The sequence below is a fragment of the Solanum dulcamara genome, chromosome 11 (assembly GCF_947179165.1).
Source record: "Solanum dulcamara chromosome 11, daSolDulc1.2, whole genome shotgun sequence".
NCBI lineage: Eukaryota > Viridiplantae > Streptophyta > Magnoliopsida > Solanales > Solanaceae > Solanum > Solanum dulcamara.
This window is the reverse complement of record NC_077247.1, coordinates 53049277-53072824: the sequence shown is the minus strand read 5'-3', so window position 1 is coordinate 53072824 and position 23548 is coordinate 53049277. Positions and strand designations below refer to the sequence as shown.

Genomic DNA, 23548 nt, shown 5'->3' with positions numbered 1-23548 from the left:
ATTCCCATATATCTCCCTCCTACAGCTCTTGCCTAGCTGCTTACTCAGCCATCACTGAACCCAACTCCTTTAAAACTGCCTCACTTGATCCTCAGTGGGTTCAAGCCATGCAGGAGTAAATTGATGCTTTGGAGGCTAATCACACCTGGTCCCTAGTTGATTTGCCACCTGACAAGAGACCCATTGGCTGTAAGTGGGTGTACAAAGTCAAGTATAAATCCACAGGTGAAGTTGAGAGGCTGAAAGCAAGGCTGGTGGCCAAGAGGTTCAACCAACAAGAAGGTCTAGACTACATTGAAACTTTCAGTCCAGTTGCCAAGATGGTCACTGTCAGGGCTATTGTGGCCCTTGCTGCTTCTAGGGGGTGGCTTATTCACCAAATGGATGTCCACAATGCCTTTCTCAATGGGGACCTGCTAGAGGAGGTGTACATGACTGTTCCTGATGGGTTTGATAGACAGGGGGAGTCCAATACTAAGGTCTGCAAACTCCACAAGTCCTTATATGGACTCAAACAAGCCCCAGACAGTGGAACTTGAAGCTGACTGAAGCCTTACTGAAGCTGGGATTCCATCAAAGCCACTATGACTACTCCCTATTCACCAGGCAAGTTGATGGTGATATATTTATTGTGCTAGTCTATGTGGATGACTTACTAGTTACAGGTAGCAACACTGGACTAGTAGAGGACACAAAAAGAGGCCTACAAAAGCAATTTAAAATGAAAGACTTAGGTGAGTTGAAGTTCTTTCTAGGCATTGAATGTGCTAGATCCAGTCAAGGAATTCACATGTCTCAGAGAAAGTATGCACTGGAACTGATTGCTGAATGTGGGCTAGGAGGAGCTAAACCTGCAGGAACACCATTAGAACAGAATAAGAAGCTTACATCAGTGAGATATGATGAACACATTTCACCTGAAGGCAGAGTGGATGACCAGCTACTGAAGCAGCCTGAAATGTACCAAAGACTTGTGGGAAGACTCTTGTACCTCACCATGACCAGGCCAGATATAGCCTTCCCAGTTCAGGTGCTGAGCCAATACATGCACAATCCCAAGCAGTCACATATGGAATCAGCATTGAGAGTGGTCAGGTATCTCAAGGAAGCACCTGGCCTTGGGCTACTAATGTCTTCTAAATGCACAGATACACTGACTGCCTACTGTGATTCAGATTGGGGTGCTTGTCTGGAAACAAGAAGATCTGTCACTGGATACCTAGTGAAGTTTGGAGGATCACTAATCTCTTGGAAATCTAAGAAACAAGAGACAGTTTCCAGAAGCTCAGCAGAAGCTGAGTTTAGAAGCATGGCCAACTGTGCAGCTGAGATCACATGGTTGGTAAGCCTGTTTAAAGAACTGGGAGTACAAATTGAATTACCTGTTAACATGTTCTGTGACAGCAAAGCTGCTATTCAGATTTCTGCAAATCCAATATTTCATGAAAGAACCAAGCATATTGATATAGATTGTCACTTTGTAAGGGAAAGAATATGCCAAGGAATGCTGAAAACTAATTTCGTACACACAAAGGACCAACTAGCTGATATACTTACCAAAAGTCTGGGAAAGTCTCAACATCAACATTTACTGAATCAGCTTGGGATGATGAATCTCTTCAAACCATGAGCTTGAGGAGGAGTGTTGACATAGCAAGCTTTCATGTATTGAAGAGTTGTTAGAGTTGGTTGAAATATTGTTAGAGGTAGTTAATTGGTTGTTATAAAGTAGTTAGGATTCAGTTACAAAGTAGTTAGTATAGTTGGTATGAGTAGAAAATACTATACTTGTACAATTTCAGAAATACATGTATATATACATATCTCAAAATAATGAAAGGCTACAATTCATTCTCCAGAAGATATTTTCTCTCTCTATACACATTCTCTCTTCCTTCTCTCTTTTCTCTTCTCCCTTCAGTCGTCTTCTTCTTCCTCTTCTCTGTACATTCTCTTCCTCTCTTCTTCACTTCTTCTTCAGACGTCTTCAGGTTAAACTCCACTGCTGGAGTTATCAAATTATATTATCAACATGTCTCCTCACATGTGGAACTGGATTTTTTTCACTGAAAATTCTTTTAGGATGAGATTCGATCTCAGTACCTATGTATGCTCTAATACCATGTTAAAGTGTGACTATCTCATATAAATGTTTAAGCTGTTAAAAAAAAGCACAATTTTATTATCTCATGATTTCAAGCTATGACATTTTTGTTGGAATGGCGAAGCATGTTACATTTGTTATGAGCTAGGCTATAACTTATAAGGTACAATAACAATAATATATCCATAAAAATATGGAGATTATGTAATTACATCTGAACTCTACCTCGTAAGGATGGAGAGGAAATAAAAATTTGTAAATGACTCTAGTAAATGACTCTAACAATCTAAGTAGATAATGTGTTATGAATATAATTAAAAAACTTTCTAATTGTCTATGGTTAGAATATAAATCCAGAAAGGAGAATCAGACAAGAAACAATATGAAGTGGGGCCAAATTTAAGAAAAACAAATTTAGCTAAGCACATCAGGCTAGAAGAAAACGATCCCTCATATGAGTAATTCAAGAAACACGAAACTCTTTGTTATGTGACTCTTGGGGGGACTCGTAAAGTATATTACTACCTTGGTAATTAACTTATCATTATTTTATGTTTTTAATCTACAATCGTTATTTGGTTTATCGAACGAACAGATACATATTATAATCCTAACATAAAGTTAATATTATCTTTTGTTAGTGATATAAAAAGTATTTCGCCTTGAAGTTAAAAAATGACATTATGAAGTTCAAATTGTATTCGAGTATATACTACACTTGAGATTTATTTTTAATATTATTTGAGTGGGAAAAATTTTAATGACTACAAACATTATTTCAAAAATATACTTTTTTTAAGATCCGCTATACAATAAGTTGATCGGCAGTTTGCAAAAAGTCTTTTAAATATTACAAAATGGTCTATTTTTATGGGAAGTTGCATCATCTAATTAGCTAATAGTTGCAAGCATAGTATGACTTTTTATTCTTCTTTTTTGTTGCTTGCATGTGATGTCCATATCTAGAACCATTTTTTTCCTTAGCTGATTTTGACAGGTATTCTGGAAACAAACGGTGACAAATTAAATGCATGCATAAATAATTTATAGTTTCAAATTTTGTTCTTTATTTCTTAATTAATTTGTGGTTTCTACTCCCTCTGTTTCTATTTATATGTCGTTTTTATTAAAAATAAATATTCTTTAATTCTTGTCATTTTACAAAAGCAATACATAAATAACATTATTCTACCTATTTTATCCTTGAGAGTTATTAGCTTTGAAAATATTAATTTAAGCAACATACGAAAACTAAATGATTAATTCATATTTATCGATCAATTTAATTAATCAAATTATATTAATTTATGTTCATTTATTGAAAACTTGACTTCAAGAGAATACTAAATAAGGATACAATAATAAACTTACCTGTTTCTTAAGGGATGAAATCTAAAATGATGACATGTAAATAAAACGAACGGAGTATCTAGTTTGATTTTTTCAAAGATGTTTTATAATTAATTGGTTATATTATCGTTGAAAAACTCTTTGTTATGAATTAACAGACACTAGACAGCAATAGAGTAGTTGTTCATGTCCACTCTGGTTCGATAGAGATATGTAGATTGCTCTTATCTTTAAACAAAGAATCTCAAGTGGCGTACCGTTTGGGACGTGACTTGGTATTATTTTGGAGATAAATCTTCTAATTGGTAAATTTTAATTAATCAGCATATTAATAAATAGTTTTTATCAAACTAACACTAAAATTTAAATATAATAACTTAATTGCGTAAAAAAAATTATAACACCAATACATAAAACTTTAACTCATCATGCATGCACAAGATTACCAATTATCTGGTTAAAGATGAAAGATTACCTATTACTCTATCATAATCCTTGTTGATTCAATGCACCAATTGTTACTATCAATTCCACTTCATTTCTAAGGCGAATTTAAAATTTAAATTTTAGGGATTCTAGTTTATAATTTTATACCTCACACAATTTATTTGATTAATTATATTTGAAATCTATTTATTTGTACTTAACTTCACTTTTTCACTTTTTTACTATGAAATATGTGATCAGAAGCATACTTTTTATTGTCAAACTAAACCATCTTTTTACTAAATTTCCAAAACCACGTCGGCAAAATTAGGTAACTATCTGATACATTTTTCCAATCGAGAATTCATTTTTTTAAGGAGGAAACTATTCATTTTTATGATTTGTACATGTATCCCATGATTACTGGTTAGAGCCTTTTAAGGGGTCTAAATGTGTTAGACTTGATCTTCTTTAATTAATTCTTATTCACAAAGTGAATAAAGAATTGCAGAAGATGGTAGTATTTACTGCTGGTGGTGAATATGTCACAGTTATAATTGAAAATAAAATAACGTTAATGTTTATGAATTAATTGAAACTGCTATGGAATATTATTTATGTCTTGTGGTCGGCCAAAAAGTGTGGGCCTCGGTTCCGTTTCAACGGTTTACAACCATTCCAGTTTTAATAAGATTTTAATGTAGTATATACTTTTCTTTTATTTCTTTCTTGTTTGATATTTAGATAAAAGTCACGGGAAGCATTAGCTTAACCTTGTTTAGTAAAAAAAATTTAAAAGAACTTTTTAATATATCAAATCAAATATTTTTAAAACACAGAAAATTATTGATTTAATGTGTTGATAGTTTCAACAATTATATATTTTGTATGAATTATCTTTAGATACATTGTATTTATGTGTAATCTAATGAATGCATCTTTTCTCTCTCACTCTCTTTTCTTCCTCTTTTATCCATCTACTTCTATATATTTCACAATGTATTTGAGTTTTATAATTTTATGAATTATTTGATATTAATTTTATTCAATGTATTCGATATTAAAATATACACAAATATATCCATCAATTACCTCTAGTGCTATTATCATCAAACAAATGAGGAGAGAGAGAGCGAGTGGGAGAACGGGGGAGAGAAAGCAAGAGAGAGAGAGAGTGTGATTATGTAATTATTTTAAAATATAATTAATTGAATAATTTTATTTTAATATCTTTAAATTTGTCTTAAATTTTTAATCCGTTCATTTAAGAGTTAACAGTCCAACGGAGACTGTGCTACTTTAGCAAGGACAAAAACATTGATTGAACGAATACCGACATCTAACTCAGAACTCATTTAATTGATGAATCGGATAAGTAGAAGTGCTGACTCACCAAATACATGGAACGGATAACGGGATAAGCCTTCCTTGCATTAAACTTCTTTGTCCTCATAATTATACATTGGCCCCTCCATTATTTACTTCACTTTTTGGCCCCTCAACTCTTCACATTTCACTTACTGTTTTTAACTTTTTGCGCACAGTTGAAACTTCATCCCATTCTTTCTTCTATATAACTTAATGCCCCTTCTACACTCTTTGACTCATTACACTCACAAAAAAAAACTAAACAATGCCCATGATATCTACGTCCACTCGTTCGTTTCTGCAAGTCCCACCGCCGCCGGTGAATATATTTTCCTCCGGCGATAATCCTGTTTTATCACCGTCTTCCGTCAGATTCCGGCAGTCCGGTTACTTCACGACCGCCGCCGCGTCAACCTGTGCTTCCGTTGAAACCGAATCTACCACGGCTTCAAGGTACTCGACGCTGCCTTCTAACCTTGTCCATGCTTCTCCGGTGTCTTTTTACGAGATTCTTGGGATTCCGATGGGCGCTACGATCCAGGAGATCAAGGCAGCTTACCGGCGATTAGCTAGAGTTTGCCATCCTGATGTGGCGGCAATTGATCAGAAAGACTCGTCGGCGGACGATTTCATGAAGATTCATTCTGCCTATTCTACTCTATCGGATCCGTACAAACGTGCCGATTATGACCGCCGCCTATTCCGGAAACGCCGGAGCATCAATTTGTACTCCGGCGGTTGTTCTCCTTCAGCAATGTCGGGATTCACCGGCTATACTCCCCGGAACTGGGAGACAGATCAGTGCTGGTAGCTCTCTGCGTCCTCAGATTCAGAATTCGAAGCCTGTTGTGTATATTTCGTGAGGTGCAGTGGGAAAGAGAGATTAAAAAAAAGGAAGAAACAAAAAAAGAGGAAAAATTAGTTAGAATTTCTCTGTTAAGTGTATCTGATTAGGGTTTCTATGTTGTATATAACTGAATACTAACATGAATTTCATTTCTCAAAATTCCAGTACTCTACAAATATCTCTGTTCTATGCATGTTGTCAGAATCCTTTACTTCTTCCAATGGTTGAAATCAGAGATCCAATAAGTGTATCACTATCAATTCAAGCTCAGCTCTTTTATTAAAAATTAATTTACCATTCTCAATATTATGCCTAAAATCGGAAGTGTCCAGACTTTATATTTTTATAATTTGGATTTTAAAATAAATCTATTTTGAGATATGAAGAATTTTAGGGAATTTTGTGGGACTTTAGTGATCTTTGTATCCTTCACAAAGCAGAAGGTCCGTAATTTCTTCTTTAACCAATTACTACAATTTATAAATGAAAGAGAACACACTTCAAAAAGTTCATTTTATGTAGATTTACATTTATTGGGATTTGATTGGTGGCAAAATCGAATCCATTCAATTGAATAGGTTGGATTATGACCCATTATCTCACCCGTTTAATTGGGTAGAATCTTGATCCGTTTATTATCTTGACTTATTAAAATCCACCTAAATTATCCACCCAATTGTGACTCCTAATTCAGACTATAAGTGTTAAATTAATAAATAATTGATGTAAATTCAAGCATAAAATTTCAATTTTCCCAAAATCAAACTTAGATATACTAAACTTCATCATCCACTATGGTGTATTTTGGATTTTAAGAAAAGAAAGAAAGAAAAAACTACATAAAAGTTTCTTGATTAATAAAATAAAAATAAATAAAACTTTAACTATTCAAATTAATACCTAAAATAAATAAATTAAAACTGATGAAGTATAATTTACCCATTTATTGTTTGTTTTTTTTGATAAAAGAAGAAGCCATATATACTAAAAGTACATTTGCAATGAGCGATAAAAATTGTATAGATATTAATATATCTTCTTCAAGCATAAGTTGAGTCTAACTAAACAAAGATATTGGTACTCTAAACCAGCTAATCAAGTAATTATAATTAATTCAAATCATAGTATTATGAATTTAAGAATATTTTAGTAGGATATGTCCACTTGAGTTTTATGTACATCCTTGTAGCTATATGACATAACGCAAAACTGCAGCTTGCCACTACGTTTTGTCTCTTGTAATGTAGTGGAGTTTTACTACTTAGTGCTTTGGAAAAATAAAGTCATCTATTTTAATATCGACATGTTGGGAGTAACGGATTTGCACTAAAAGACGTTGCTACTGGAGGATGCAGTCATTGTTTCTTCTAAATATTTCCCCCGTTTAAAAAATAATAATCTAATTTAGCTTAATACAAAGTTTAAAAAATAACTAATAACTAAAAAAGTAGAGGCTATCTAGATGTGATGTATTCGACGAGATTGTTTTTTTCTTAATTTGAGTTCTCGATTTTAAATTTTAAAAATAGAAAAGAAAAACGGATGGTAAGAAGCATGATTCCTAAATAGATCTTATTCGATATAAATTTAAATTAATTAGACTTTAATACAAATATCAAATAATTAAATAAAAAAAGAAGTAGGGTGGGTGCCTGACTTTTACACACTCTTTAGATGGACCTAACAATTGGTGACATAATTACTTTTATTACCTCCATATGTGACATACTTTTATTTAGCCGATCGATAATTTTTTTAATCAATTCTTATATTTAAAAATATTTTGATTTTATAGTTTGTGATTTAACCTTAAGAAAATAATTCAATGTCACACAAGCGGTTAATGACTTATTTCAGAATACTTTTTTATCCAAAAAAAAATTCTTTTAAAGAAATTTTGTATTAATCAAACAACATATAAATTGGGCAAGATAAAAAACTTGGTAGGGTAGCTTTATGTTTTGCCCCTTTGCATGATCTTATTAATGTTTGGCAGATGTGAAAAGACATAGTTAGGTACTTACTGTTGTGATTAATTAGATTTGCGTTGTGTATGACTTTTTTTAAAGTAGAAGCAATGCCTTATCAGAAATTTCTATATTCACATATTTGATTAAACATAAATGATTCTATCCATCTCACATGCTTAATTGATGGCCGAATTTTATGTCAGTTATTTCAATCTTGTGAAATTGATAGATTCAAAATCAAACAATCAGAAGAAAACCCGCAAAACGCATAAATATGGTATCGAACTCAAAATTTCTCATTTGGGAGATTTTTTTGCTCAACTAATTGTTAGGTTTTAAAGGTGTGAATGAGAAATGAAAGGTTATGACTTTTTAAAAAGAGTTGCGACTTTTTTGAAAGATTGTGTCTTTTGAGAAGTGTTGTATCTGTTTCGATAATCCACAATAATCACATGTTCACATTACCCTTTGTTGTCTATAAATAGAGGATTTTTCTCTCATTTTTAAATATCAATTTTTTTCTTCTTCTGCATATATATTTTCTTTCAAACAAAGTTAAGTCTGTGTGATTTTGTTGCTGGCTTTTGAGTTCGCTGAAATTATTGAAGTTTGAGATATCGCTACTTTTTTAATAGTTTATCCATTTTATCTTGGGAAGAAATAATCCATAACCTCAAGTACAGTGAGGGGATTAAATTCCGTAAAGACACACTGTGAATTCTGTGGACTTGAATACTATTTTTTATGTTCATCTTTATTGTTTCTGATTTGCTAACTTTAATACAAGAGTAACACTAATTCGATCACCATTAAAGTGGCTCTCAAAAGGAATGTTGTTGGTACTTGCTGATTATTTTTCGATCTTTTTTTTTCTTCAAATTTTCAGTTTTCGGTACTCTTATGGAGCCTAATGTACCAACTACAATTAGAATCGAAATGTACTATTTTTATTGGCTCAATTTATTTGGTATCTTTGAATTTTAATATTTAAATAAGTTGTTTTTAATATAATATTTTTATATACCTTTTAAATATTTTGAATTATAAATTATTGTTATTTATAATATTTTTTACATAATTTTTAAATTAAACAAATTTTATTTCAAAATTTTTAAAGATTTCACACATAAATTTATAGTCAAAATTAAATTATTTAATTTTTGAAATTCGTATTATACTACATAAATTAGAACAACGAGAATACAATTTTTCACTCATTACAGACAGTTGCTAAAGTAATGTTCAATAATTGCTACATTACTGGTTATAAACTTTATTATACATTATCCATGTCGGTCCATGAAATTTTAAAAAATATCACCTCTTAAACCATTGAACATGACAGACTTGCTAGAGAATCTAGCTATGACTGGTTCAGTTCATATAATAAAAAATTGTAGGTATATATGTGGGGCAGTTCTGCCTTTTTTGTTTTGTCTGATATTGAACACGAATTTTAAAATAATATATATATATATATATATATATATATATATATATATATAAATAAATAAATTAAAACGGATAATGAATAAGAAGATCTTTAACATATAACGCAAGGCCCCAGTTTATTCCCTTTTAATTTATTTTGTTTTTATTACCATATTTATAACGGTGGAAAACATTTTCACCCTCTAATTTTACTTTTAAAATCAAACTTCCCCCTCAACTTTGAATAATAATCAAACTTCCCATTTTATTCTAATTAAAATTTTAAAATGCCTTATACCCTTTCATTATCAACTTTTTTTACTTTTTTAAAAATTGTGATATTTTCATTTTTTTTATTTAATATAACAAATTTTTCATAAAAGCATAAATATTATTTTTTAGACAAAAAAGTAAAAAATACTTATTAAGTATATAAGTTAATAATGTCCTATAATGAAGTAAATTAGCATAATGAGAAAATTAATTTTATTAATAATAATCAAAACTCTAATATTTATTTATACAAGTGAAAATAGTAGAGAATAATAACTATACAAATATATTTCAATGTCGACATTGATGTAATACTTTATCAATGTCGAACAAAACTTGTTTATTTATATAGAAGAGAATACCCACCGCCACTTATATTACTTGACTCTAATTCTAAAAATAGTTGTTTTAATTTACTTGTCTAATTTATGAAATTTAAGAAATTTTTAATATTTTTTTATTTCTACCCTTAGTATTAAATAACTGCATAAACTAATAATAGTCAAATTTAAGGTTTCAAAATATTATTAATAGTGTTAGTTTAGCAAAATACACCTCTAATTAATTTTTTTAAGGGGTGTCATGTATATTAAGAAGAGTCCAGTAATATGAAACACATGGAGTAAAATAGTGAAGAAAAGAAAAAACTATACTTATACATACATATACACACACTTAATGCATATTATATTGAAATAACGGTCATAAGAATAATATTAAATTTCATGATAAATTCTTAAAAATATTATTCTACTTATAATGTTAAAGAACTTAAAGAATAAGTTATAAATATATATGTTAAAAAGTAAATTATATATAGTATAAAGAGATATTAAATAGATGTGATATAACAAAAGTAAAATAGATAAAGCACGAGATAAATGGGGGAGTTTAATTATTATTTAAAGTTGAAGGAGAATTTAATTTTAAAAACAAAGTTAGAAAATGAACATGATTCTCACCCTATTTATAACTACTTACATAATATAATTAGTTTTTAAGAATAATATAAGAGACCTCCGTCATATTTTTGATTCATCACATTGATTATTTTTCTTTCTGATTATATTTACGATATCACGCATAAATATGACCAAAAGTCGTTGCTTAGTAGCCGTAAATTACATTATCCATATTAGTCCATGAATTGAAGCTTGAAAAAAATTAAGAGTGCCTTAGCCAATGAAAGGTAACATACTAACATGAGCTGTCTGATAATTAAAATAATAATTTGAGTATTTGACCTTCATTACTTGCACCAGAAATATAATGAACTCAGTAGGACCATCATATTATAATTAAATTGTAGAGAAAAAAAATATAATAGTGAAATATATGTCTGAATACTTTTTCCTTGCATGATATGATAAACATTTCCTCGTATCCAATATTATAATTCTCAAACAATAATTCGATATGTTCACATATGCGTAGATATACATTATTTAACAATGATATCCGTTAGTATGTATTTTCTTAACATTAAAGAATATTTAACTATAATTGCTTGAATTAATTTTGTTTAAATAACGAATGCGAATAAATATTTATCCACTATAAGAAATTCAAATTTAGAGAGATTTTTCACTAATTAAGAAAATAAAGTTTGTATCTTTAATGCTTTCAAAGTATTTATTCAAAATGGCAAAAGCTCATGGTGGCAGCCTGATGTACTAAAGCTCCCGCTATTCGCAGGGTCCGAGAAAGGATTCGACCACAAAGGTCTATTGTAGGGCTGTACAGGGCAAATCGATAAACCGCACCAAACCGACAAATCGAACCAAATCGGAAAAAAAATACGACTAGTGATTTGGTTTGACTTGGTTTGGTGTTTGGACAAAAAATCCGACCATTATAGGGTTGGTTTGGTTTTAACCAAAAAAAGTCAAACCGAACCCAAACCGACCCGATTATAGATATATTACTTTTAAATTATGTTATACATAAAAATATTTATCAAAATGTAATTTATAAATATTTTTAATTTTTTTTTATAATTTTTGTTTTCTTTCTTACATTTAGATTTGGACTTGAGAAACCCATCTAAATACTATACAAAAAAAGCTCATCTTATAAAGTTATATAATAAAGTTAAAACTTCAAACAATGTTCTATCTCCATCTTATATGTTGATATTTTGTACTAGAACTCTTTTTAAGAAGCATTGCTCTGTGCTTTTTATTAGATACTATGAAAATCCGAGAAATTCAAAAAAAATCAAAAAACCGAAAAAACCGAAAAAAATTGATATCGAAAAACACGACTTTTATTGGTTTGATTTGGTTTATAGATTTAATAGTCCGACACAAATGGTTTGGTTTGGTTTGGTTTGTAAAAAATCCGAACTAATCCGGTCCATGTACACCCCTAGTCTATTGTATGAAGCCTTAGCTTGCATTTCTGTCAGAAAATATTTTCAAAGTTTGAACCCGTGACCTCCTGGTCAAATGACAACAACTTTACCAGTGTTTCCAAAGTCTCCTTCTATATTCAACTTCAGAAAAGGTAATAAACTAAATTTAACTTCTTATTTATCGAAGAACATAAGTTGTTGTGTAAGCTACTTACAAGTTGCCTGCTTGATTACAAGTTTATCCGATTGCAAGCTTATCTGTAAGTTTATCCGAAAATTTATCCGATTTATTGTATATTTTAAATAAACATCAAGAATGTGGTATATCTATAACAAATAAATTATAGTTATATAATTTTCGTCAAATAGTTATAACGTTTTTAAATACATTTTTAATTATGCCAAATGACCATTCGGCAAAAGTAATTATCAAAAAAATGGTCATTTATTGTATAAGCATGTATACTTAGTGTATATTTCACATATAGTCAAGCAATATTCAGTTTTTGAGTGTATCATAATGTATATTCAGTGTATAACTCATATATAAGTAATCTGTATTGTATAGTCAATGTATACTTTCTATGACTTTTGACAAGCTATATTATATCGTCACTGTATATTTCCTATGATTTTAACTATTTTTTTATGTAAATAAAATATGACTATATTTGTTATAAATTAATTAATTTATTGTATATATTTAAAATTGTCCTATTTTTTTATCTGTGTTAAATAACAAATTTTGTCCCAAACATTTACCTCTTCACTAAGCCCAAGTCCCATGCCCATTTATGTTCCATTTTATTACTTTGTAAAGTAACCCAAACCATATGATCCAAATTAGCATTAAGAAATCTTATAAGCCCAATTCCAAATCATCGCACCCCACCCAAAAAAAAAAGAAAAGAAAGAAGCCCTCTATCATTGATTCATTTCTACCCCCAACACTAGCCCTCCGTCCTTTTCAGGATTTCGAATCTTGGTTAAATCTGTACTAGTCGTAATTTATGTGACAATTTTCAAATTTTGAGATTTAAATAATTTTATTTTGATCATAATTTTAAAAATATTTGGAATTGTTAATTATTATGATTTATAATAATTTTTACCTAGTTTTCAAATATATAAATTTTATTTAAAAATCTTGGAAGATTTCTATGTTCAAATTCAAAGTCAAACTTAAATTGTTTGACTTTCAAAATCCGCCGCATAAATTGAGACAGAGAAAGTATATATTAGATACGCAGACATCCAAGAGTAAATTGTTTCAGAAAATGGTTTCGTTTGGCATAAAATTTACTTGTATTCAGTATTTACACTAACTTAATAAATGTAAAATAGGAGTCTTTTATGCATGAACCCATAAATTATAAGTTGCTACATAAAACTCGACCATGTTATTATTTTTAAATTCGCCTACTTAGGTACGTAATTTATGTTAAATATATCCTCTTTGAATTTACCGGACAAAATTTAAAAACTAAATCTGAAGCAAATTTGACTTCTTGGTAGCTTCTTTAATATATCAGCTAATATGCCTTTAAACCGTTACATCTAAATACCAAAAATCATTTTTCAGATTTAATGACTTAATTTGACTATCACTTGTCCCCCTATATAATGAAGGTGAAGGCCTGTGCAATTTCATATTTCACCTACAAATGTTTCATCATTTTTCCATAATCAAATTTATAGTTGTAGGTTTATAATGTATTATTTGATTTATCATCAAACAATTATTTTTGTGTCTTGAATATCCACCCACATAAGCGTCCATCAAAGTTTGTTAATTCCGTGGTAAGTTGATTCTAATTATTTCATTACTCTAGCCCCGCAATTCCGATAGTATTAATTAGGACAGATATATTAGGCATTTTTTTGTATTTATTCTGTGAATTTTTCTTTACTAAACCAGTTATCTACTTAAATGTTTTTTCAATTTTTTTGGGCGGCTGGAAAATCATAGAGGCATATCTATGATTTAAATTTAATGAATTCAACTATTGAGATTTTCATATTTATTATGAATTTAGATCTAATCTTTGTTGAGAATTTAATAAATTAATTTTAATTTTACATATATAGCTATACTCCATATCAAAAAGTTATGAGTTCAGATGTACTTATATTACCTGAAGGCTACATCAACTAAACACCTGTTGAGAGTCAAATTTGGCACTTTAGGATGGATTATAGCAATTCTTAAGCATACAATACTAAACAAAAATATTTTTTGAAAAATATTTTCAGTAAAAAATATTTATGATGGTGTTTTGTCGCTACAAAATGACGTTTTTTTTAATTATTTTTTTTTGATCTTATTTTATATTTTTTGTTTATGTAGGAAAAAAATGGAGATGGAAGGGAAAACAATAGTAATTTCGACAATTATGGTGATGCTATGGTGGAGTGCAGTGAATTGTATGACGTTCGATTCAACAGTTGCACAAGATGGTTCAGGCAAATACAAAACAATCACTGAAGCGTTAAATGCAGCTCCGATAAATAGTTCAAAACAATACTTTATACATGTCAAAAAAGGAATTTACAATGAAAACGTCACCATTCCAAATGACAAAACAAATATAGCCCTTGTTGGTGATGGTATGGGAATCACAATAATTACAGCAAGTAAAAGCAGTAAGGGATTCCCAACGCCTAACACAGCCACATTAGGTAAAACTCTCTAATTCAACAACTATATAATATTAGTCATTTTTTGAAGTTATGAACCTTTTAGATCAGTGTCGTAACGTTATAAAGTTTGATTGAACAGAAGTATATGGCAGTGGTTTTATTGGAATGTCGATGACAATCAGAAATACCGCTGGAGCAGAAGGTGGTCAAGCAGCTGCATTGACCACTGCTCCTTTTCGAGGGTTTGCTTCATTTTATCAATGCCGTTTCGTGGGTTACCAGGATACAATTTTTTCTCTAGACACTGCATTTTTTAGAGAATGCAAAATTTTCGGTACAGTCGATTTTATCACTGGTTGTGGACGTGCTTTTTTTCAAAATTGTCTTGTTAAAGCTAGACAACCAATACATGGACAAGTAATCAGAATACTTGCCCCAGGTGGAGACAACATTACTTCGAATCCAGGGGTAATTCTTCAGAATTGTAATATATCACATGCAACAGATTTTAATAAGTCAGACGTGCAAAGTTTCTTAGGGTGGCCTTGGAAAAATGGAGGGAAGGGAGTAATTATGTCAAGTTATATTGGTGATTTCATTGACCCGCAAGGCTGGACTGCAAATCCGGAAGTGACGGAAATATATTTGGCGGAGTATAATAACAGAGGACCAGGTTCCGATACCACACACAGAGTAAAATGGTCGAAAACAATCGATAAAACAGAAGCGTCCAAGTTCACAGTTCGTAACTTTTTGCAAGGTGACAAATGGATCCCCAAATTAATTCCATACTATCTAGATCTTGATGTTGGTGCTGAGGAATATTCTGGTTAGGAATTCATCAATTTTTACACATGTTTGCTTTCGATTCTTCAAAAGAATATTTGTCATTTGAAGTACATTGATCGATTCGACAAAATGATATAGGTCGAGAAAGCATATCTTGTCACTTGTTTTCCTGTGTGTTACTATTCAATTTTCCAATCTAAGAATTATTAGACCAAATTAATCTTGATGCTTCTAGTGTTGCTTTTATCTAGCTATATCCTTGTAAAGCTTTCAGTTTTTTCTTTCTTCCCTTTTTTTCGCTTAGGGATCAGATAGGTAAAAATATGGGAGTGCCTATGGTTAATGTTACAACCAGGTTTTGGGCTGGAGACTCATCTAGCATCTTTACTTGTAGATTCCAAGTTTTGGTTTAAAAAAATGAGATTAACAAATGCTCTTGGGATTGCTTAACTAACTTTCTCATAATTATAATGGTTTTACTAGGAGTTGACATGAAACTATGTTTCTTACTAATAATGGACCTAAATTAACTTCAATGTACGTAGATCATGAATCGAGAATTATTTTAAAACGTTTAAGAAGATATATTACAACTTATTCCCTCAACTAATATAGGACAATGTCTTGCACAATCAAGATTGAACAATTTGGAGCGTAAACAACATAACATGGCTGGAATGAAATAAGTCCCAACATTGAGTAAATCAAGAATATTATGGTAACTTTACTAACATAAAAAATTAACTCAACCTCAAACATAGGGCCATGAACTGAGGATCACCCAAAACTATATAATGAGACAACAGTCTTATATATATTCATTGATTCTTCCCAATTAATAATGTCGGACATTCTTGTGCTTGTGGTCCTAGTTCTTGTAAGAATGTGATCATGGAAAAAAGAAGAAAAATGAAAATACAGCTGAACTTTGATTGAGAATTGGTAGATAAAGCTCGAGGATTACAAATATTCTTTACCAGAAACAAAGGGTTCATAGTTTTTTGAGTATAAATCTGGTCTTTTTTTTTCATGGCAGAATTTAATTTGTTTTTATGTACCCTGCATCAACTGTGTTCAAAAGATATCCTTTCAAATATGCCATTGCTTGTGTTGCTTCTTGGAAAGATCAGAATCAGAATGATGTCAAAACTGTACTAATTCTCCCAAGAACAAAGTAAGAAATACATTTAACACAATTTTCATGAGCTTAGTCTAGTTTTTTCATCACATAAAATTTCAACTAACAGTGAAGTTCGAATCAATTTGCGATGACACGTGGCTTCTATCTCTTCAAGCAATAATTTTTTCTAGAAGAAAATTGCAGAATCTAATTTATTTTTTTCCTTTTACTTTTGCCAGAGTCCAAAGAAGATTTTGTGTTTAGATATGTGGAAAAAACAGACAAAAGTAATTTACACTTCATCTCGCTTTCTCAATCTCTTTCCTTCTTTGTTGCTTAGCCTAATATGAAGTTATGAACTGTCTTTTGTTTGATTTATTCTTTCAGAATGGACCATATTTGTACCTGCCTGCAAAATTAAAAAAATAATATATTGTGATATCCTTTCACTCAACTGAAATTGCATTTATCAAACTTTTCACCTATTGTTTTTTGTTGCATTTGCCTCAAAAAAAGGAATCTTAGGATATGTCAGGTTATCTATATATGTACTAATCATTTCTATTTCAATTTACGTAGCATTATTTGACTGAACACAAAATATAAGAAAGATGGAGATAAAAACTTTTGAAATTCATAGTAAAAAATATGTGTAATTTACATAAATTTTATAGTGTTAAGTATTAATTATATTTTTTTTCAAATTACAAAAATTCCATAAATCTTAGACATTTATGTAACAAGATGAAAAGATAATTTTAAAAGTAAATTTGTTCAATTATAGAAAACTAACACTTTTTTTTAGACAAATTAAAAAGGAAAGTGTATTGCATAAATATAAGGAACCGAATCCGTATATAACGTACAATTATTGCAATTTGTATCACCAAATGTTCCATCAATCTCCATCTAACATATACTCCTTGTTTAAAAAGAAAATATTCGAGGCTCAATAAGAGGCTCCAATATTGTTCATCATATATAGCTAGACTAAGAAAAAAAAAATAGTTGAAGAGAAGTATTTATGTGTGAGAGAGGACGCCCCATGCATTAAGCCTAGTTAGATGCATGCACATTGTTAACAATTCTATAAAAGGCTGTTTATGTTTAGAGTATGACTTCCCATTTAAAGGAGTATAGTGCACTTTAATTTTATCATAATGAATCTAGACGCAATTTTCTAGCATGATTGCATCAATATTGTCATTATTTCTGTCACAATGATAACTCACTAAAATTGCTTTTTCCCCTCTTACATTTATCCTTCGCAGAAAAAACAAACAAATAGAAGTTCTACTCCAGAGAAGCAGGAACGGATTCAATATTTTAATCTATGAATTCAAACGTTGAGATTCAATTATAAAGAAGCAGGCATGGTTGTCATCTCCGTAATGAAAATCAAAATGAGGACAAAGATAGAACAACTCTTCCAAATAGTTGAAGTTTCTATAAATTTGGCACTTCGTGATTGCCACTTCCAATACATGGTTTGCCAACTAAACAATAATTAATATTCACCAACTTATTAAACAATATACAGTACCAATAATATATATAGAATCTACTAGTAGTTGTTCTTTTTCTCCCTTTTTAAAATTTAATATATAAATACCTGCTTCATTTTTTAAAAAAAAAATGTCGGGGCCAACTAATTATAATGTTCCATGATTTCCGTTTTTAGTTTCAATCGGTAATTGAAAAATACAAAAGAAAATAATTATCATTCCCCTCCATTTTACCTAATAAAGCAAAAAATCCAACCAAAGACAACTCAAACAATTCAGTTTTATTCTTTTAACATTTAGAATTTTGGATGATCTATATTTTGGACGAACTGATTTAATAAATTACATCAATTAAATTATCGGAGTTTGAATTGGTAAATTGACATTGTTAGAATAGATGAAAATATATTCTGACAGATTGTATATATTTAGTTCTTAATATAGAGATATTTAGTTTATTTAGTTTCTAATATAGAGATATTTAATTTTCTTAATTATAGCCTAATTATACTTTTGTATTTGTGTATATAAACTATTGAGGTTAATGAAATAAATTAAAGGATTAATCTCTTTCATGGTATCAGATTTCTAGGGTACGATCCGACCTTCTTCTTCTTCTCGAATTCCTGCTACCGCCGCCCCTCTCCTCTCCCTCTTCATCTCTTCTCAATCACCATGTCTAACTCCAAATCTTCCTTTTATTCTACTCTTGTTGTATCCAACATCAAGAACCATGTTCCCATCACTCTTAAAATGGAGAACGTACAATATTCCACATGAGCGAAACTCTTTAAGATTCATGCAAGATCCCATCGAGTGATTGGTCATATTATTCCTCCGGCAACGGCCACTGAGAAACGACCTACACAAGAGGAGGACAAAGAACTGTGGGCCACCATTCTCCAATGGCTCTACGCTACTATCTCTCATGATCTTTTGCATGCAATTCTTGAACCCGACACCACGGCGGTGGAGGCTTGAAATCGTTTGCGCGACATATTCCAGGATAACAAACATTCTCATGCTGTCACCCTTGAGTACACTTCACTCATGTCGACATGACAGATTTTTCGAATGTCTCTGCCTATTGTCAACATCTCAAATCTCTGGCGGATCAACTCAAGAATGTCGGCTCCCCGATCTCTAACGATCGATTAGTTCTTCAACTGGTCTCTGGCCTTACTGAGCCCTACCAAGGTGTGGTCACTCTTATTCGCCAACGTGCCCCGTTGCCTCAATTTTATCAAGCTCGTTCGATGCTCACTCTTGAGGAAGCTGTCCGTGCTAAGAAAGCGCTCAAAGCTCCTTCGCTGCCTTAGTTGCTCGCTCGTCCGAGGGTCCTCCTAATGTTCTTGATAATTCCTCTTCCAACCGCAATTCTAATGGTGAGGAGAAGAACCACAACCGAAGCAATAATGAGGGAAAATTTCACAGAAACAATGAAGGTCGTGGAGGCGGCAAAAGAGCTGTCAGCAGTGGCAGTAATATAGGTCGTGGTGGTCAGTTGGGAGGCGGCAACAACTGCGGCACAGTCAGCGGGGCAGAACCCTCCGCCCTATTCTCCATGGGCTGGCGGGCAGCAGTGGTCGTGGATGGCATCATGGGGTCCTTGGGCTATACCACCGTGTCCATATCCTTCAATTTCTTGGTCCCGACCCAATTATGGACAGCATGTGCCACCACGAGCGGGTGTTCTTGGCCCCCGACCTCAGCAGGCCTACACGGTAGCCCCTACTCCTACGAACATTAAACTCGCTATGCATACTTTTGGGATCACTCCTCCGGATGCAAATTGGTACATGGACACCGGTGCCACTTCTCACGTGACATCCACGCAAGGTAACCTCACGTCTTATTTTAATAAGAGGATTAAACATGGTATAATTATTGATAATGGTCAATCAATTCCAATTCATGGCTATGGCGGTCACATGACTGTCTTCCACATGTCCTCCCTTACACTTAAACATTATCCTTCATGCCGTTCACCTAGTTAAAAATTTGGTGTTTGTCCGCAAATTTACCACTGATAACTCTGTCTCTATTAATTTTGATCCTTTTGGATTTTCTGTGAAGAGTTTTCAGACGAAAAGGCTGATAATGAGATGTAACAGTCGGAGAGAGCTTTATTCGATCACCCTTCTAATTTAATAGGAGAAAACGATAAAAATTGCCGTCAATCCCTTTAATTATATGCCAATTGTCCCCACAATTTGCCAACAAAGATTATGATAACTGCAACTGTAAAATAAATATTGAAAGTCAATACTTGACTAAGTACCTAAAATGATCATACTGTTTCATTGCTGTTAAAAATCAGAAAGCTTCATCTTTTCATTTTATGTTACTGCAATTAATATTATTCCCGCTGTGTGAAATCTTTGGTGGGTTGATTTCACAAATGGTCATTCAATTTTTATTTATTGAATTGAGGTCATTGAATTATTTTTGTATCAAGAAAGTCACTAGACTATTTTTTTTAATCAAAATCGCTTAATTTTCCCTAAATGTTCATAAAGTTATTAGAAGGAAAAATAAAAGACATGTGATAGTTAGACAAATTGAATGACTTTTTGGTTTAAAAAGATTTTACAATGACGTGTTGTCGTATTTAGACTAAGTTTAATGATTTTTTTTGTCTATAAAAATAGTTTTATGATTTTCTGTGATATTTAACTAAATTAGTTGAGCGATTTTTTATTTTAAAAAAAACAATTTATCAACTTTGATGCAGCAACAACTACAATAATAATATTAATAATAAATGCAATAAAATAAAAAGTTGACTTACTATTCGTGAAATTACCTAAGTCATTCTTTAACCATATATACATTATAGTGTATAAGAATATCCAAAAATAAATCTATTCTATTACTTTACGAGGTAACAGTTTATGCACTAATGATGCAATACAGTTTACGAAATCAACTCACTAAAGTCCAAACTAGATTAGGTGTTTACTTGGCAATTGGCATGATTTAATTACCTTAAAAATGAGGATAGAAGAAACTTCTAGAACCAATAAAAAGAGAAAGAATATTACCCTCTTGCGTGAACTTTATATTATGGTACTATTCATTCTATTCACCTTTATTTTGTTTATTGTATTAAAAGTACGTAACCTTTTATTTTATTTATCTGTTTTAAGATATTAAGAGAAAAATGTTTTTTTTATTTTACTCTTAATATTGACTATTGTTAAGTGGAGTGTCCACATATAAGTGGAATGCCCACCACATTTTTATATTAAAGTGGGGCCCACTAAAAGTGGGCATCCCACTAAATTAACACCTATATATACATTACCATGAATTGGTAATTGATAGTCGTAAAGAAAAAAAAACAAAATATTCTGTGCTTTGCTTCTTCTTCAGTTCTCCTATTTACTCTCTCTTTCAGTATTAAATTGTTAATTTAGTCTCATTTTACAACACGTTATCAGCACGAGGCTCCGACTAATTTTTCAAGGTAACAAAAAGTGGTAAGAAGTTTATTTAAATTTATTTTCATAAAATGGCAAATATTTCAAAAATTGAATTTGTTGCTTTGGATATCTCTGGAAAAGATTACTCTTCATGGGCACTAGATGCCGAAATTCATCTTGAATCGATGGGTCTGGCAGACACCATCAAAGATGATAACACGGCATCTAGTCAAGACCGTGCAAAAGCTATGATTTTCCTCCGCCACCATCTTGACGAGGGTCTTAAATTACAATATCTTACATTAAAAGATCCCTTGAAATTGTGGAAAAATTTAAAAGAAAGGTATGACCACCTGAAGTTGGTCATGCTTCCACAAGCACGTTATGACTGGTTAAATCTGAGACTGATGGACTTTAAAAATATAACTGAATATAATTCTGCTTTATTTAAAATTATAGCTCAGTTAACTTTATGCGGAGATGAAATCACGGAACAAGATAAACTTGAAAAAACGTACTCCACATTTCCACCCGCGAATATGCTCCTGCAGCAGCAATATCGCGAAAAAGGCTTTAAAAAATATTCTGAATTACTTTCTCACCTTCTTATTGCTGAAAGACATAATGAACTATTAATGAAAAATCATGATAGTCGGCCAGTTGGTTCTTTGCCACTCCCTGAAGTGAATCAGGCAAATTCTAACCAACGAGAAAGAGGTCATGGCCCCAGTCGTGGTCGTGGTCGTGGTCGTAATCAAAGAAGAAATTTTAATCATGATGCTCGGCTGGCACCGAGAAATAACCAGCAATATAAAAGGCAGGGTAAAAAGCCAGAAGCTTTACCGAAGAATAATTCAGAAACAATATGTCATAGATGTGGAGGTGTGGGGCACTGGTCGCGGATTTGCCGGTCATCAAAACGCTTGGTTCAGCTATATCAGGCATCGTTAAAGAGGACAGAAAATAATCCAGAGACAAATTTTATCTCTGAGGACAATATTGAGCCCATGCATCTGGATGTAGCTGATTTCTTTAATTTTCCAGAAGTAAATATGAATGTTGATAAGCCAGATAATATTTAAACAATTATCTTTGTTGTTGTATTTATTAAATATTATGTTTGTATTTTTCTAGATCCATGTAATAAAATAAAATTTTGTATAATAAATTATGTATTAATTATAATATTTACTTTCTTTCTTTGTGAAGAAAATATGGAAATGCGTCAAATCTTGTTTGGATCAATGATAAATCACGAGGATATTTGTGTAATTGATAGTGGAACAACCCATGCTATATTTAAAGACGAGAAATATTTTTCCAATTTACTTAGAAGAAAAGCTAATGTTACTACAATTTCTGGTAATTCAAAAATGATAGAAGGCTCCGGAAGAGCTACTATAATTCTGCCTAAGGGAACAAAAATTATTATAGAAGATGCACTATTTTCTTCTAAATCCTCACGAAACTTGTTAAGTTTTAAAGATATCCGCAGAAATGGATATCATGTTGAGACACTAAATGAAATGAATATTGAATATCTTGGTATAACCAAGAGTGTCTCAGGCCAGAAATATATTTTGGAAAAATTACCAACTCTGTCATCTGGCCTATATTATGCAAAAATTAGTGCAATTGAAGCAAATATGATCGTAAACCAGAAGTTTACTGATCCAAATATATTTGTGCTATGGCATGATCGAATAGGTCATCCTGGATCAATAATGATGAGACGAATTCTTGAAAATTCAACTGGACATCCGTTAAAGAACCAGAAGATTCTTACAAATGATGAATTTTCATGTGCTGCTTGTTATCAAGGCAAATTAATTGCCAGACCATCGACCCTGAAGGTTGGCATCGAATCTCCTGGCTTTTTAGAGCGTATACATGGAGATATATGTGGACCTATTCATCCACCTAGTGGATTGTTTAGATATTTTATGG

At 31.5% G+C, this 23548-nt stretch overlaps 3 protein-coding genes across 3 annotated transcripts in view; 2 read left to right on the top strand and 1 right to left on the bottom strand.

Annotated features, from left to right (window-relative positions):
• LOC129872328 (uncharacterized) overlaps nucleotides 1–23548 on the bottom strand; it is a 67909-nt gene that overhangs the window by 43053 nt on the left and 1308 nt on the right. The gene's annotated exons all lie outside the window — the stretch shown is intronic.
• Nucleotides 5409–6271, top strand: LOC129872329 (chaperone protein dnaJ 11, chloroplastic-like). Its single transcript, XM_055947284.1, has one exon. It carries the CDS (start codon nucleotides 5514–5516, stop codon nucleotides 6057–6059), a length of 546 nt encoding a protein of 181 aa, XP_055803259.1. The 5' UTR covers nucleotides 5409–5513; the 3' UTR covers nucleotides 6060–6271.
• Nucleotides 14477–15596, top strand: LOC129872712 (probable pectinesterase 30). Its single transcript, XM_055947633.1, has 2 exons — nucleotides 14477–14801; nucleotides 14902–15596. The coding sequence occupies exons 1-2, from the start codon at nucleotides 14477–14479 to the stop codon at nucleotides 15594–15596; spliced, it is 1020 nt and encodes a 339-aa protein (XP_055803608.1).